At 40.9% G+C, this 15,204-nt stretch overlaps 2 protein-coding genes across 4 annotated transcripts; one reads left to right on the top strand and one right to left on the bottom strand.

The window, feature by feature from the left end:
- Positions 1 to 3,380: 3,380 nt before the first annotated feature.
- Positions 3,381 to 10,508, top strand: hmmr (hyaluronan-mediated motility receptor (RHAMM)). 3 transcript variants are annotated; one of them, XM_004541138.3, is made up of 20 exons: positions 3,381 to 3,595; positions 3,852 to 3,950; positions 4,040 to 4,131; positions 4,239 to 4,316; positions 4,467 to 4,655; positions 4,755 to 4,841; positions 4,924 to 5,035; positions 5,117 to 5,182; positions 5,334 to 5,407; positions 5,524 to 5,591; positions 5,672 to 6,030; positions 6,120 to 6,268; positions 6,395 to 6,609; positions 7,718 to 7,834; positions 7,960 to 8,139; positions 8,240 to 8,965; positions 9,055 to 9,127; positions 9,751 to 9,927; positions 10,058 to 10,220; positions 10,355 to 10,508. In XM_004541138.3, coding segments are annotated over exons 1-20 (3,072 nt in total). In that variant the 5' UTR covers positions 3,381 to 3,549; the 3' UTR covers positions 10,357 to 10,508. The 3 variants fall into 3 exon arrangements, with proteins under 3 accessions (XP_004541195.3, XP_004541194.3, XP_004541196.3); XM_004541137.3 differs by having other exon boundaries at positions 10,058 to 10,508; XM_004541139.3 differs by lacking the exon at positions 7,960 to 8,139 and having other exon boundaries at positions 3,382 to 3,595; positions 10,058 to 10,508.
- A 454-nt stretch (positions 10,509 to 10,962) lies between these two features.
- insb (preproinsulin b) lies at positions 10,963 to 13,540 on the bottom strand. Its single transcript, XM_004541140.2, has 3 exons — positions 13,343 to 13,540; positions 11,918 to 12,120; positions 10,963 to 11,235 (listed from the first exon to the last, which is right to left on the bottom strand). Exons 2-3 carry the CDS (start codon positions 12,105 to 12,107, stop codon positions 11,090 to 11,092), a joined length of 336 nt encoding a protein of 111 aa, XP_004541197.1. The 5' UTR covers positions 12,108 to 12,120; positions 13,343 to 13,540; the 3' UTR covers positions 10,963 to 11,089.
- Positions 13,541 to 15,204: the final 1,664 nt, after the last annotated feature.

Genomic DNA, 15,204 nt, shown 5'->3' with positions numbered 1-15,204 from the left:
CACCGGCCCTGGATGCCTGGCGTTCGAGACCCCTGCATAAGACAAGACGATTGAACAAAATATTAAGTAAATGGTTCTGAATACTTATGTAATAATGACCTTAGTGAACTGCTGTCTGTGATCTGTGTTGATTTTGACTGTGTAATTATTGCTGGGGATTTTAACATTCATGTGGACAACCCTCAGGACAAAGGGACTAAAGACCTGAGTAACACTCTGGGCAACTTTGGGCTGACTCAGCATGTAACAGAGGCCACACATAATAGAGGACACACTCTTGACCTACTGATCTCCAAAGGCCTGAGCATTTCAAAGGTTACTGTGTCTGATGTGGGCCTGTCTGATCATTACTGTGTTTTCTTTGAAAGTAAAATCTCAGCCCACACAAATATATCAACAACAGTGATCACAAAACGGTGTATAACTGAACACAGTAGTGCAATTTTTAACCAGGTCTTCCCATTAACACCTGACCTGCCCAGAGGGTCAGTCAATGAGCTCGTCAATAGCTTCAATGCTAACATGTTAAATGTAATGGACACTATTGCTCCCATTAAGGTGAAGGTTATCTCTGGAAGGAAAAAGTCTCCATGGAGAAACTCCACACTGGTGAAAAATGAAAAAAGAGAGTGTAGGAAAGCTGAGCGCAGATGGAGAAAAAAAAACCTCCAGGTTCATTATGACATTTATAAAGAGAAACTTCACAATTATAATTTACAACTGAGGAATGCAAGGAGTTCCTACTTCTCTGACATCATCACTAAAAACAGCCATAATGCTCGGGTCTTATTTTCTACAGTTGACAGGCTAACAAACCCTCCTGTGTCAGTGGCAGCTGAACTTCATTCGACCATGGCCTGCAATGACTTTGCCAAATTCTTCACTGAAAAAATCCAAAAGATTAGACAAGCAATTGGTACATCAACAGCAGATCCAGGATATGTACTGTGTCCACCAAAAAACTGTTTAAACACCATGAAACAGTTTCAACCTATTAACAGCAAAGACCTGGAGGACATCTTAGGTCAACTGAACTCCTCCTCCTGCTGTTTAGATGTCCTGCCAACAAGTTTTTTCAAAAAGGTCTCAAAGACTTTAGAGTCAGACCTGTTACAGATCGTCAACTTTTCTTTATTATCAGGTGTGTTTCCAGAATCACTAAAAACTGCTGTAATCAAACCTATACTGAAAAAGGACAATCTTGACAAGACACAAATGAACAACTACAGGCCGATCTCAAATCTCCCGTTTTTAAGTAAGATCATTGAAAAAGCAGTTTCTCAACAGCTCAGTTACTTCTTAAAACAGAATAATTGCTACGATGCCTTCCAGTCAGGTTTTAGACAGAACCACAGCACTGAAACCACTCTGACCAAAGTGTTTAATGACATATGTCTGAATACAGACAGTGGAAAAATGTCAGTCTTAGTTTTACTGGATCTCAGTGCAGCATTTGATACAGTTGACCACAACATATTACTCAAACGACTGGAGAACTGGACAGGTCTTTCAGGAACTGTACTAAACTGGTTCAAAACATACGTAGAAAACAGGAAATACTTTGTATCAATAGGTAACTTCACATCTGAGCAGACAAGTATCACATGTGGAGTTCCCCAAGGTTCCATCTTGGGACCCCTTCTGTTTAACATCTACATGCTCCCACTGGCACAGATTATAAACAACAACAAAATAAACTATCACAGCTATGCAGATGACACACAAATATATATCACAATGTCACCAGGAGACCGAGGCCCTGTACAGGCTCTTGGTAAATGCATTGAGGAAATCAATGACTGGTTGTGCCACAATTTTCTCCAGCTAAACAAAAACAAAACTGAGGTAATAGTCTTTGGCGCCAAAGAAAAACGATTACAGGTCACCAGAGAACTTCAATCTATACATCTAAAAACCACAAACCAGGCGAGAAATTTGGGTGTAGTGATGGATGCAGACCTAAACTTAGAAAAACACATTAAGACAATAACAAAGTCAGCTTACTATCACCTCAAGAATATATCAAGGACAGAAGATCTGATGTCTCAACAGGACCTGGAAAAACTAGTCCATGCATTCATCTTTAGTAGGCTTGATTACTGTAACAGCATCTTTACAGGTCTACCTAAAAAATCAGTCAGACAACTACAGCTCATTCAGAACTCTGCTGCTCGAGTCCTCACTAAGACCAAAAAAGTGGACCACATCAGTCCAGCTCTGAGGTCCTTACACTGGCTGCCTGTCCGTCAGAGGATAGACTTTAAAGTTCTGATGCTGGCCTATAAAGCTCTGAATGGTTTAGGACCAAAATACATCAATGACCTCCTGACCCAGTATGAACCATCCAGATCCCTCAGGTCATCTGGATCCGGTCTTTTATCAGTTCCCAGAGTCAGAACCAGACACGGAGAAGCTGCATTCAGCTTTTATGCTCCTTATATCTGGAACAAACTCCCAGAAAGCCTCAGATCAGCTGAAACACTCAGTTTATTTAAATCCAGGTTGAAGACTCACCTGTTCTCAGCTGCATTTGAATAAAGCACCAAATCCACACTTTAAGCTTAAATTTCAAAACTTACATTTAACTACTGATTTTATCTACTGTTCTGATTTTATCTGTTTTGATTTTATATACTGTTGTTTGTTGTTTGTTTGTTAATTAGTTAGTTAGTTTATTTGCTTGTTTTAATCAATTTTAAATCATGCTTTTTATTTGTTCTTGTTTCTAATGTCTCTGTAAAGCACTTTGAATCACCTTGTTGTTGAATTGTGCTATACAAATAAACTTGCCTTGCCTTGCCTAATACTATTATCATATTGCAGAACTATAGTAAAAATAGATACCAAGCATTTAAAAATTTTTTTGTCTCACTGTGGAGCACATCTGTACATATTAAAGGGAAAAAATCATTTTGAGATAAACTGCAATATAACAAAGGTTGGAATGCTTTCTGAATGCATTGTATTTAAAAATTAACTGGGTTAGCAACCAAAGACCAAACTGGACTTTGTAGACTTTTGCTATTCTATTAAACAGAATTATTTTACTTAGCAATTTATGCCAATTAAACTGTTTTTAATTATTTTTGGATTTTTAGTTATTTAAAAAAATCGAGCTATGGATGGTATTTTATTTTTCAATGGGAGAAAGCGTCCATAGTAAGCCATTTAAAAAGACCTGGGGAAGCCCCTCCCCCAAAAAATAAATCAAATCGAAAACGAGTATGTTAAGTCTGTACAGGTGTACATCAATGGGTGTATAAAATAAGTAAAATATATAATTTCTACAGTTACGGATTTAAACAAAATCCGAAACTACACTTTCTAAGTAAACTTGAGGGCTATTTGAATTTGTTGTGAAAAGAAGACGCTCGCGATATCCGGAACTGCGTCATGGGGACTGGATTCCTATTGGCTACGGGCAGATAAATCTACGCATGACGTTATTTTGAAATTTCAGCGGCGAAGCGTTGCTTGTCAGTGAGAGTTGCACTACAGCCTTTGCGACACTTCTAGAAATTCAAAGTTAGTCACATACAGTGGGATAAAATGTCTTTTTCACGAGCTCCTTTGAGGAGATTCAACGAACACGTAGGTAAGTAAAAGCTAACGGCTGTAGCATGCTGCCAAATTCAACCACTTAACGTTAAATGGCTTATGTTCGCTGGCTAAAGCTAAGCAAGCGTTAAGGCACATTTGGTTAGCGGGGTTTCTTGTTTAACGTATATAAATTAATAAAACATAGCCACGGGTGGTTATTTGTTTACATAACAAAGGCCTGATGGTGTTTATGATACCACTGTTGATTGCGGTGATCGACATTACAGCTAACGTCTTCTTGTTGTTCGAAGGTTGCGCCCCTCCTCCGGGGTCCTATGAGGTTAAACCTGGGGACCTGAGAGGAGTGGCATCCTTTGACAAATCTGATCGATTCAAACCTCCTAAAGCGGGTGAGTGGCTCTGCTACATGTAATGCTACAGGAAATGGTGTAACTGGTAACACAACGTTAGTACCACTGTTTTTCTTTTGTGTCTTCAGCTGATGGAGCTGCTATGCTGCCGCCACCACCATCGCCTTCCAGAAATGCCTTAGTTTCTCCTGTCCGCAGGACTCTGTCGCTTGATGTCCTTGTGAGTTTAATGTTATTGTTAACGCCACTCTGCAGAGCCTGCTGATCATAGAGTTGCTTGAGATATACAATATTTGTTTCCTTTGTCTTTCCCTTGTCAAAAACTAGCCTGAAGGGTCAAGTGCAAAGAAAGACAGGAATGGCATGACTGCGGAGAGGAAGCAGCAGAAACTACTGGAGAAGGAGGTACACCTCAAAGATTGATAGTCCTCTGTAATCAGTAGCTTGTGTCCTTAGTTATTACTGTGGAACTGGTGCACCAGTAAGTGTTCAAGCTGCTGTTCATCCTGTTGGTGCCTGTACCAGAAAGATAGTTTGAGCTTTGATTCTTCCCAGATCCGGTCCCTGGTGCAACAGCGTGGGGAGCAGGATCGTCGGGTACTCGCCCTGGAAGAAGAGCTAAAGAAGGTAGAGGCCAAGCTGTTGGCTGCAATCAGGGAAAGGACCGGGCTCACTGCCAGTGTTACCACACTTGAGAGACAGCGAGCTGAACTCAAGAAAGTCAACGAGTTCCTAAAAAACAAGGTATGATGATATCTAGGCTCTACTTGTATTTAGAAATACCGTCATGAGTGTGTTTGGACTTGAATGGTGGGTGTTTTTTATTTTTTATTTTTTTTCAAGGTGTCTGCTGATACAACAAAAAAGAGAATCAATTCCCTTACCATGGAGTTGATGGAAGCTAGGAACACTTTGGATGTGAAAAACCAGGTATGATTCATTCAGTTTGTTAAATCCTACCTTAATATTAACCCATGTGCAGTAATAAATTGTCTTTTTTTTTTTTATTCAGGAATTTAGTGTACTTCAGATTAACACTGAAGGCCAAATAAAAGTTTTAGAAACTGACCTACAAGCTGCAAGGGCTACACTCGCAGCTTTAAAGGACAGGAATAAAGACTTGGGTAAGATTTAAGACTATATATCTATCTATTACATATGCAGAATGTGTAGGTGAACTAATTAGGGATGCTATCTTTCTCTAGAGGACCTCCATCAGGTGACAAAAAGTCAGAATGAAGATCTGGAAAACGAAAATGCTCGATTACATGGTGAGTTTTCTTTTGGATTTTTCACAAAGTCTGTTGAGTTGAACTGGAAGGCAAATGAACATTTTCACCATCTTTGACTTGGGAATAACATTAGTAAGCAAGTAGCATCACCTTTACTGTGTTTCTTTTTAATGGTTGCATTCTCTGCCAGCTGTGATACGGGAGCTCAGGGAGGAGATCCGTGTAGTGCAGGGATACCTGGATGCAACCAATGATGAAAACCAGGTATAAACTAGATTTACATTACCACATGCTGCAAATATGTATTTATTAATTTGTCTTCCCCCATCTTTTATTCATAAATTGTGAAAGTCATGTTTAATCCATCTTTGTGGCCATAGGAGCTCCGCTTGAAGATTCAAGAGAAGACACAGAACACTGTTGCTGGTTCCCAAGTGGAGAAACTAAAGTGAGCAAACGCTTAATGTATATCTAATTAAATTTATCCTTCCTGCGTGTCTTATATGTTCATTTGTCATTTTTCCACAGGCAGCTGGAGTCCGAACTAGAGCGGTGTGTTTCTGAGCTTGAAACCACTCAAGATGCGCTGCGGCAAAAAGAGGAGGTGGTACGCAAACTCCAGCAAGAGCTGCAGTCAACAAAGGATGCTTTATGGGAAATGGAAAAGAAGTTGGAGGAACAAGAGCAGGAGCTGAAGTCTTCTATGAGTGTCATGGAGGAACAAATAAAGTTAGCCAACCAAGATGTTCAAGAATATCAAGTGACAGTAGGCCAGCAGGAAGCAGAGCTTTCTAGACTGAGGGAGGTGCTCCGGAGAACGGAGAAGGAGCTGGATGAGCGAGTGGCGCATCTTGAACAGAGGTGTCTGTTTTCCGAGGAAGAGAGAAGTATGTTCATCCTGAGCCAGTGGCTTTGGCTATTCAAGGTACAGAAAATAATTCCAGGTTTGTGAAGTTCTTGTTTTTATATATCTTAGGCAAGACTCAGGAGGAGGGACTAAGGAGGGTGGAAGAGTTGAAGAAGGAGCTGGGCTTGCTAAAGGAGGCTAAAAAAGAGGAGACAAAGAGATGCACTGAGCTCCAGGAAGAACATGCCAAGCTTACTGAGGAACTGGCAAAGGAAAGGGTGAGACAAACTTTTTCTTGTCTGTTGGGTTTGCTGTTGTTTTTTTGTTAACCAAAACTCAGTGCAATAACTTTTAAGTTGTAACTTATTGTTTCTTTTTTTTTGTCTTTTCACCTCTCCCTGCAGTCATTAGTGGACTCCCTATCTGTGCTAGTGGAGCAGGTGCGAGAGGATTCTGAGAATCAGTTCAGACAGCTAAAGGAAGAGATGGAGGAGGTCCTGGGAGAGCTTGCCCTTATGGAAGAACAGGAGCAGAATAATCAGGAAATGACAGAGAGTCGGGAGACCCTCCAAAGGCAGCTGGAGAGACAGCTGAGTGATACAGAAGCACTTTTGGAGAGGTGAGCAACCAAAGGGCAAGCAAACTGATGGGTGTCACTGCCCATGTGTTACTATTTTTGACCCACTAGACTGGCAGCATGTCCTGGCATGCACTGTAAATAAAGCGGGGAGAAAATAATTGCTGTGCATCAGTCCATCACAAGCATGACGGAGTCAGTGGGTCACTGTCTCTGTTTTAGACCAATTTAAAGTTTCCAAATGTACTGACTTCATCCTTGGTGTATAAAGAAAGGAGGGCACTTGGTGACCATGTTTTCTTTCTTTTCTCTTTTTGAGAGTCTGGTAAATGTAAGAGGTTTGGAGGGCCACGTCACTTTAATATTGATGATGTGCACCTTGTAGCTAGGGCTGCAAGCGAAGATTTTATTACGACTCAAGGTTATTCCATACCATAGACTAATTCTCTTATGGTTTGTTCGCACCAAACACAAATAAAAGTTTGGCAACACGAGAATATTCGCTGCAGCCGACAAGGTAATTGGAATGAAATTAAGGGAGCAGTTTCATGAGAAAACAGAAAGTCCTATTATTCCACTTACATTTGTACAAGTTCACTCCGTTAACACTACATAAAAGTGAAGTTAAACCATAGAGCTCCAGTTTTCTTCAAATAGCATCAGTAAGCTCTTCCTCCAGTTGTGATAGTCAGTGGCATCAGGAGGAAATCCCAGTGGACGGGTTTTCACAAGGCAACATGAAGCGAATAGTTTATGAAAGTTGAAGTATTCACCCCAGATCACCTCGTTACGTAGACCGTAGATGTGTGCTCGCAACAACCCCTGCTGTTGTTGCGAGCACAGTTATTCCACTATATCTTCCAATATTATTATTTATTTATTTATGTGTTTTTAAAAAAAATCCAAACCCAAAGATACAGTAATTTATTAATGTTTTTAGGAAGTTGAGGAAGAAAAAGTTTGAAAAACTGTCTCATCTGTTTTTCTAAATGCAGTGTTACTTGATGCATTATGTGACCACTGCTATTTGATTTTGTATATTTTTTGATACTTCTGTCAATTGTTATAGTGAATTGGGTGTTTTAGGAACGTAAACTGACAATGTGTCTTATTATTATTATTATTATTATTATTTTTTTTTTTTTTTAAGTAAAAGCAATGACATGGCAGCTGTGAAAGAGGAGCATTTAGCTGCTGTGAGAGTGCTTGAAGAGGCGCACACAAAGTCCCTGAGCAAGATGGCAGAAACTGTCACGGAGCTGGAAAGGTGAGCGCTCAAGCGTCTGTAGTTCTTGGATGTGTCTCTTGAAAAGCCAGTTTGATTTGTGCTTGCTTTAAATGTGGATTTCTGCCAGAGCGTGGGCTTCACGGGATGCTCGTTTTAATTTTCAGTACCAGAGAGGCTTTAAAGGAAGCAAAGGAAAGGCAGAGAGAGCTAGAACTTGAAATTAAGGAGGTGATCCTCACAGGGTTTCAACAGAAGGAGGAGGAGATCAAGAGAGTCAGGGAATGGTTAAAAGAGCAGCAGGCGATACAGTTAGCTGGAGTGAAAGCCAGCGAGCAGATTTTGAGGTATCCTAAAAAAAAGTTTTTTTATTTTTTTTTATTTTAAAACAAAATTTCTACCTTTGCTAAAGTTGTCACTTTTCTACCTTTCTCTTTGACTTTGTAGAATGTTGCTGGAGGTGCAGGCTTGCCTTGCACAAAAAGATGATGAGATGAAGGCCGCGGAGGCGAGCCACGCTGTTCAGATCAGTCAGCTACAGCAGGAGGTACAGCTGCAGAAAAAGGAGAAAGAAGACGCACTGGGACAACTGGGGGAAGAGAGAGGTCAGAGTGTAGCTCAGTTCCAAAAAGAGAGGGAAAAAGCCCAGAAACTGCTGGAGGAAATCAGTGGGGAAAAGGAGGAAATGACGACACAGCTCAAACAAGAAAGAGAGGAGAAGGTTAAAATTCAGATCGCCCTTCAGGAGGAGAAGGAAGCATGTGAGGTTGAAAGGAAAGACCACCAGCAGCTAAGGTCAGAGGTGATCATACTACAGACTGAGCTCGAGAGATTAAAGGAGGAAAGGAAAGGTCTACTGTCTCAGGTAGAGCTCAGAGACCAATCTAAGGTGGATCTTGAAAATCAACTTAGCACGGCCGAGCAGGCCAGAAATCTGCTTCAGTCTCACCTGGATGAGGTTGAACAAGAAACCGAGAGCTTCCGGGCCCAAGTAGGCCTCGCAGAAGAGAAAACACAAGCTCTGCAGCTCGTGTTGGATGAGGTGCGACAAGACGGACGAGCTATAAGAGAGCAGGTAAAAGTACTGACTCAGGAGAAGGTTACGCTGCAGTGGGAGTTGGAGGAGCAGCGGCAGGAACTGCAAAGACAAATAACTGAAGCACAAGAGAAGAGGTGAGAGAGGTTGATCTTTGTGTGTCCTCCGGAGGTTTTTGCTGTTACAATTTGTGCATTTTTTAACTCATCATATACTTTCTTTTAAGTTCTTCAAGTTCAGAGACTGAGCACTGGAAGAAACAATATGAGGAGCTGTTTGCCAAAGTCAAGCCCTTCCAGGTCTGTGATTTATTTTTATGACAACTCATAGAAACCCACACACGTTTTCATTAAAGTTGGACTAATTAGTATTTTTAGATTAATAACAGAAAAACCCCTCCTTGTTTAATTGGTTTAGTTGACAGGGTGCATGCACTTTATGTTTATCTTACCAGCAAAATAAAACTGCCACATATGAACCCGCAGATATTTCTCACCCACCTCTGCTGTTCAGGCTGTCTTTTAGTTGTCTTCAGCTCAATTAACAGCTTCAGTACTTCTACACACTCTCTTTGGAGCTCCAGAGTTCTAATAATCCCAATTTACTCTATTCACCCAGCATCAAATGGCTCACAGACACAGTTGGTGAAGAAGGTGATTGAGAGGAAAAAAGTGGAGGTTTTTAGCAGTGAATGGAGCAGTACTTGCACAGTACTTTTCTAGTCTTACCGATTGAAGTGCTTTTAAGCAACTAAAAGGCAAGACTTTTTTTTTTTTTTTTTCCCAGAAGTTGGTGAAGATTTGAAGAGTGGAGATGTGTATTCATCAAGTGGTCAAATCAAAATGAATGTTGATGTCATAACATTTCTGTGAACACACAGTTATCAGAATAATAGTGAAAACTAATTAATGTGTGTCTGCAGGAACAGCTCAATGCCTTTGCAGCAGAGCGAAATGCACTACTTAATGAGAACGGGGCAAACCAGGAGGAATTAAACAAACTGGCTGACGCTTACGCTCGCCTCTTGGGACACCAGAACCAGAAGCAGAAGATCAAACACGTGGTGAAGCTGAAGGATGAGAACATCTCTCTGAAACAGGTAAAACGTGATGCAGAATTGCCTGCCTTCCAAAACGCAGACATCATTTCAAGCTAACATGCCTCTACACTACACCCTCCCCACCTTCTTTTTATTTATTTATTTTCCCTTTTTTTTCGTGTGTGTGTAGGAGGTGTCTAAGCTTCGCTCTCAGGTGAGCTGGCTAAAGACTGATCTGGAGCAAGTGAAGTCAAAGCTCCCCGGTGCGCCTCGCCGCAGGTTTGACCCCAGCAAAGCTTTCCAACATGATAAGGAGAACAGGCAAACTGAAACGTCTGAGCCGCTTAAAGACTGTAAGCACTTTCATCTGGCCAGAACCTTGAAGGAATGATGAGATGAACTATGACATTTTTTTTGTGGATGAGTCTCATTTTTATGTAACTCCTAAAGTGTTTTTAAAACTCTGATTCTCTGTTTGTTTTGTTAGGAAACCATTATGGGCTTTAGGACTCTGCTAGCAGTGCTGCCAAGAGACTTTTCTGAGATCTAGTATCTGTGGGTTATGAGAGTGTAAACTGAGGTTTTACAGCCTTTTGTTTTAGTGTGTACATTTTGTTTGGATTTTTTTTTTTTTTTTTTTTTTTTTAACAAAAACTGTTTAAACTTAATGAGGTAAAAGATGGAATAAAGTCTTAGATGCTAACAATTGGAGATCAAAAGTATAACTGGCTAAAAATCCAAGGTGCATTTTGCTAACTGAATTTTAATCTTTTTCATTAATCTTAGGGTTGTAGTAATTATCTCATGGGGAAAAGCTCTGTCTTATTCTGTAAATAAAGACAAATTTTAATACTCTTCTTGTGCCCAATCGTTCTTGAGACCTATTCACATGCTAGGTGTAGAAATGCTTTATAAGGAGCTTTTTTCTTTTCTCTCATTTGGATCATTTTGGCCATGTCTATCCTTAGCCAGAAGAGAGCACTCTAGGACTGCAGCCACAGGTTGGAGTACAGCAAAAGGCTACCACAGCCCATGTTTCAGCTGCACTATATATGAGCGACAAAAAAAACACAAATTCACATCTTTGCAGAGAAGAGCCTTGGGTTATGGGTCAGGAAGCTTTATTTCCTTCAGTTGATAAGACATAGCCAGCAAGTATCAGGCCAGAAATTGACTTCGGGACCTTTTTACAGGCTATGAGTGGTGCTCCTGAAGTGGCGAGTCAGTCGCAGTAGCCCTCCAGGTGGTAAATGCTGCACGGCTTGTGGCAGCACTGTTCCACGATCCCTCTCTTCACTTTGGGCTCGTCGCGGCCCGACAAAGCCCTCCACAGTCGCTGGTCCTGTCTGGCCCTTTTAGACAGGAACCCTTTGAAGTGGAGAAAGTTTCCACAGCCCTGTGTTAAGTCCTGATGCTGCTGTGCAAATCTCCAGTTCCGCAAAATACCATTTACTGTTCACACTTTAATGGAGACTTAATGGCTAGTTAATCTGATCTCCCCAATCCATTTAGTCTTGTTAGTCTGTACTTCAAGAGGAGATATGATGGAGCGCTAACGGAGGCATATCATAGCTTACACCCCTAATGTTAACGTCGAAACATCAATAGAGCGTTTGATGCGGAAGATCCAAAAAAGTTTCTAGAAATAACATAATGAATAATTTAGCGATTTCACAATTTTGATCAACTGGTTTTGTCACAGCATAGATGTTGAAAGCTACAAACCACAAGCCTGGCTACACCACTGAACTCAGAGGAGCCTGGAGTTAGGCTTTGCACACTAATGATGACTCAATACATTGATATAGTTCTGTAAAGTTTTCAGCATGTTGTCCCTAAACATTTTTCTTCCAGCTAGCATCCAATTTGGCATTTTCATTAGACTGAGTCTGAACTTTGAACACTGTGTTCAGAGACTAGACACACAAAGCACCACTGGGGTCTTGGGGTGATGTCATGCTGTTCCTTTCTGAACTCCCACCATCAAGGGGACAATTAGAGCTTATTTTACACAAGTCAAAAAAAAAGAGAAGCAGAACGGTGGTCTTACCGAGCAGATGTTCCACATCACGCTTGTGGGTCCGGCTCGGATTGTAGAAAAAGCCCCTTTCTCCACACACAAAGTAGAGGGCGTCCACCAGGTGGGAACCACACAGATGCTTGAGGGGGACCGAAGACCCCCCTGGAGAGCAGAGCATCAGCAGTAACAGCATGGACACTGCCCATGATACCCTGGCCATACGAGGGAGACCGCTTGAACAAAGGACAAAAAAGAGGACTTCATACACAAACATTTGAAAGCTATTCAGATTTTTATTGTGTTGGGTTTCAAAGAAAAGTGTAAAAGTGAATTCAGTTATTAATACATAATGCCTGAAGGTTTGGAGGAGTGAAAGAGCATGAAGTGATGCCGAATGATGACTTTTCCTGGCATTTTCTGTTAATAACTTCTTGTGAGATTCTACCTAATAGCTGCAAAGATGAGGCACGTGGCAATACCCCAACTCAAAATTTAGAAAGGAGGGAGAGGGGGGGGAAAGCTAATACTGCATTCTTTGATGGAAATGCCATTTGAAAAACAAGATCTGTGGAAGAGTTGTCGTATTCTCCAAATTTTCATTGTTTGAGAAAAGAGGATCATTTGAAATGTTACATCTTGATGACGCACTTGGTCTTCACTCTGTTTTTCACAAGGCTAATGCAACATATAGTGATAATCTTTTTCTAAATAGAAAATCACCCCCAAAAATGTAATATTTTTGTAATGTTCTAAGTTTCATAGGTATATTTTTTTTTCCTTTTTAGTTTTTTTTTAGATTTCAGTCACCCAAAGTTGAGCCTAATGTTATTTCTGCACAGCCTCTGTTGAAGTAGATTGAAAATTGATTTTGTTTTCAGTCCGTTTGCTTTACTTTTATCCCCAGTTGAGCCAGATTTTATGATGGCCCCATCAAAGCTAGAAAGAATATGCCCCAGAATCACCAATGTGGATACTGTCAGTGTATCCTCAAGGTCAGCCCACACCTTGCTGTCCAGCTTAGCAGTTACAGTGCTCAAGAGTGGAGATGATTTGTCCAGTATTACAGAAGTGATATTAGTTAAATCCTATTTGTGATGGAATTCTTGCACGTTTGAAGTTCAGCTTCTGTTTCAAGGTGAAAAACATATTTAGCAGTCATTTAGAAACTATATAGACCTTTTGTGGACATCATATAATGTACTGCAGATTATTGGATTGAAAATAAATCATTTTAACAGTGTCTTTAACAATGCACCTGTGCCAGACATTACAGCATTGGCAGAACACTCTATCGGGTCCGCCACTCCTCTATCCCTCTCGGCCTTGTGCCAGGCTCCTTGGCACAGTAGATGGGTTGAATTATAGATTCTGCTCACACTTTATTTTCATCCTGGTTATTATACACATAAATTTTAACAGTGAAAATCTTGAGGGAATACAGAGAAACTTCCTTACCTGTGTTTGAGGCCTGAGTGCAGCAGAGCAGCTGGTGGTTAAAGATGAAAAGGGCCTAGGCATATAGGGCTATACTGGTAGAGAACATCTCTACTTGGCTACCTTTGCCCCTTAATAACTCTCCACCTGGCTTTTGTCAGCCTCAGCGGAAAACCCTAAGGTCCTCTCATTAAAACCCTGATCTAAGCATGCTGATCTGCTCTTCAGTCGCACTACGTCATTTAACGGAGTGTGGACCTGCAATAACGGGATGTAGTTGAGAAGGCAGACATCCAGCGATGCCCAACTCAACCCCTGCTGTGTGTTGTCCTTACTTGCTCTGGTAACAGGATGACTGACAAACACCATATGCCATGTTCTGATCACAAGCGCCATGGACTTCCAAGTTTGCCAGTGACCACTGCTGGTGTTTTTAGGTACTGTCACATAGGACTCATGTGAATAATGTTTGCGTCATTCAAGTCCAAGTTACAGATGTACATATGCAAGTTCACATGGGCGTTTTTATTTAGTCGAGAAAAAAGTTATATTGTATTATATTCGTGCCTTTATCCCCATATCACAATGCAAAAGACACACACACACGCACAAATATTATAGAAATCTCTTAAAAACTAAAAATGACTGAATTCTATGTGTGTATATATGTATATATATATATATATATATATATATATATATATATATATATGTATGTATATATATATACGTATATATATATATGTATATATATATATATATATATATATATATATATATATATATATATATATATATGTATATATATATATATATATATATATATGTATATATGTATGTATATATATATACGTATATATATATATGTATATATATATATGTATATATATATATGTATATATATATATATATATATATATATATATATATATATATACGTATATATATATATATACATATATATATACTCTCAGTGGCAAGGGAACAATAAGAGAAGAGCACCACCAAGGCTGGAGACGGAGCAATACTGGAAGAGCATATGGGAGAAGGATGCAACCCATAACGGCAATGCTCAGTGGCTAGAGGATCTGAGGGCAGACCACAGCGACCTCCCTGAACAGGGTCCAGTAACCATCACAGTGGCAGATATCCAAGAAAGGGTCTCCAGTATGAAGAGTTGGACAGCACCAGGGCCCGACATGGTTCACGCCTACTGGCTGAAGAAGCTGACTGCACTCCACGAGCGTCTGGCAGCACAAATGAACCAGCTGCTAGTTAACGAGAGACACCCGGAATGGCTAACTGAAGGCCGGACGGTCCTGATCCCCAAGGACCCCAAGAAGGGACCGGTCCCCTCCAACTACCGACCAATAACCTGCCTCAGTACTACATGGAAGCTCCTGTCAGGCATCATATCGGCTAAGATGAACAGGCACATGGGTCAATACATGAGCGGGACACAGAAAGGAATTGGCAAGAATACCAGAGGCGCAAAACACCAGCTACTGGTAGACAGAACAATCAGCCGAGACTGCAAGACCAGACTGACCAACCTGTGCACTGCCTGGATTGATTACAAGAAGGCCTATGACTCAATGCCCCACAGCTGGATACTGGAATGCCTAGAATTGTACAAGATCAATGGGACCCTAAGAGCCTTCATCAGGAACTCAATGGGGATGTGGCGTACAACACTAGAGGCCAACTCCAAGCCCATAGCACAAGTCACCATCAAGTGCGGGATCTACCAAGGAGATGCTCTGTCCCCACTGCTGTTCTGCATAGGCCTGAACCCCCTCAGTGAGATCATTAACAAGACTGGCTACGGATACCGACTACGGAACGGAGCAGTTGTCAGCCACCTCCTGTACATGGATGACATC

Source organism: Maylandia zebra, linkage group LG2 (assembly GCF_041146795.1).
Source record: "Maylandia zebra isolate NMK-2024a linkage group LG2, Mzebra_GT3a, whole genome shotgun sequence".
Classification (NCBI taxonomy): domain Eukaryota; kingdom Metazoa; phylum Chordata; class Actinopteri; order Cichliformes; family Cichlidae; genus Maylandia; species Maylandia zebra.
The sequence above is the reverse complement of the archived record's forward strand: the minus strand, read 5'-3'. Positions and strand labels throughout refer to the sequence as shown.

What these genes read in the sequence shown, in the direction of transcription:
- insb (XM_004541140.2), bottom strand. Translation starts at nt 12,107, where the DNA reads ATGGCCAGGGTATCATGGGCAGTGTCCATGCTGTTACTGCTGATGCTC. An exon ending in TGATGTGGAACATCTGCTCG is followed by an intron (nt 11,236 to 11,917) that starts GTAAGACCACCG and finishes TCCACTTCAAAG; the next exon opens with GGTTCCTGTCTAAAAGGGCC.
- hmmr (XM_004541137.3), top strand. Translation starts at nt 3,550, where the DNA reads ATGTCTTTTTCACGAGCTCCTTTGAGGAGATTCAACGAACACGTAG. An exon ending in AGGAACTGGCAAAGGAAAGG is followed by an intron (nt 6,269 to 6,394) that starts GTGAGACAAACT and finishes CTCTCCCTGCAG; the next exon opens with TCATTAGTGGACTCCCTATC. An exon ending in ACTGTCACGGAGCTGGAAAG is followed by an intron (nt 7,835 to 7,959) that starts GTGAGCGCTCAA and finishes TTTAATTTTCAG; the next exon opens with TACCAGAGAGGCTTTAAAGG.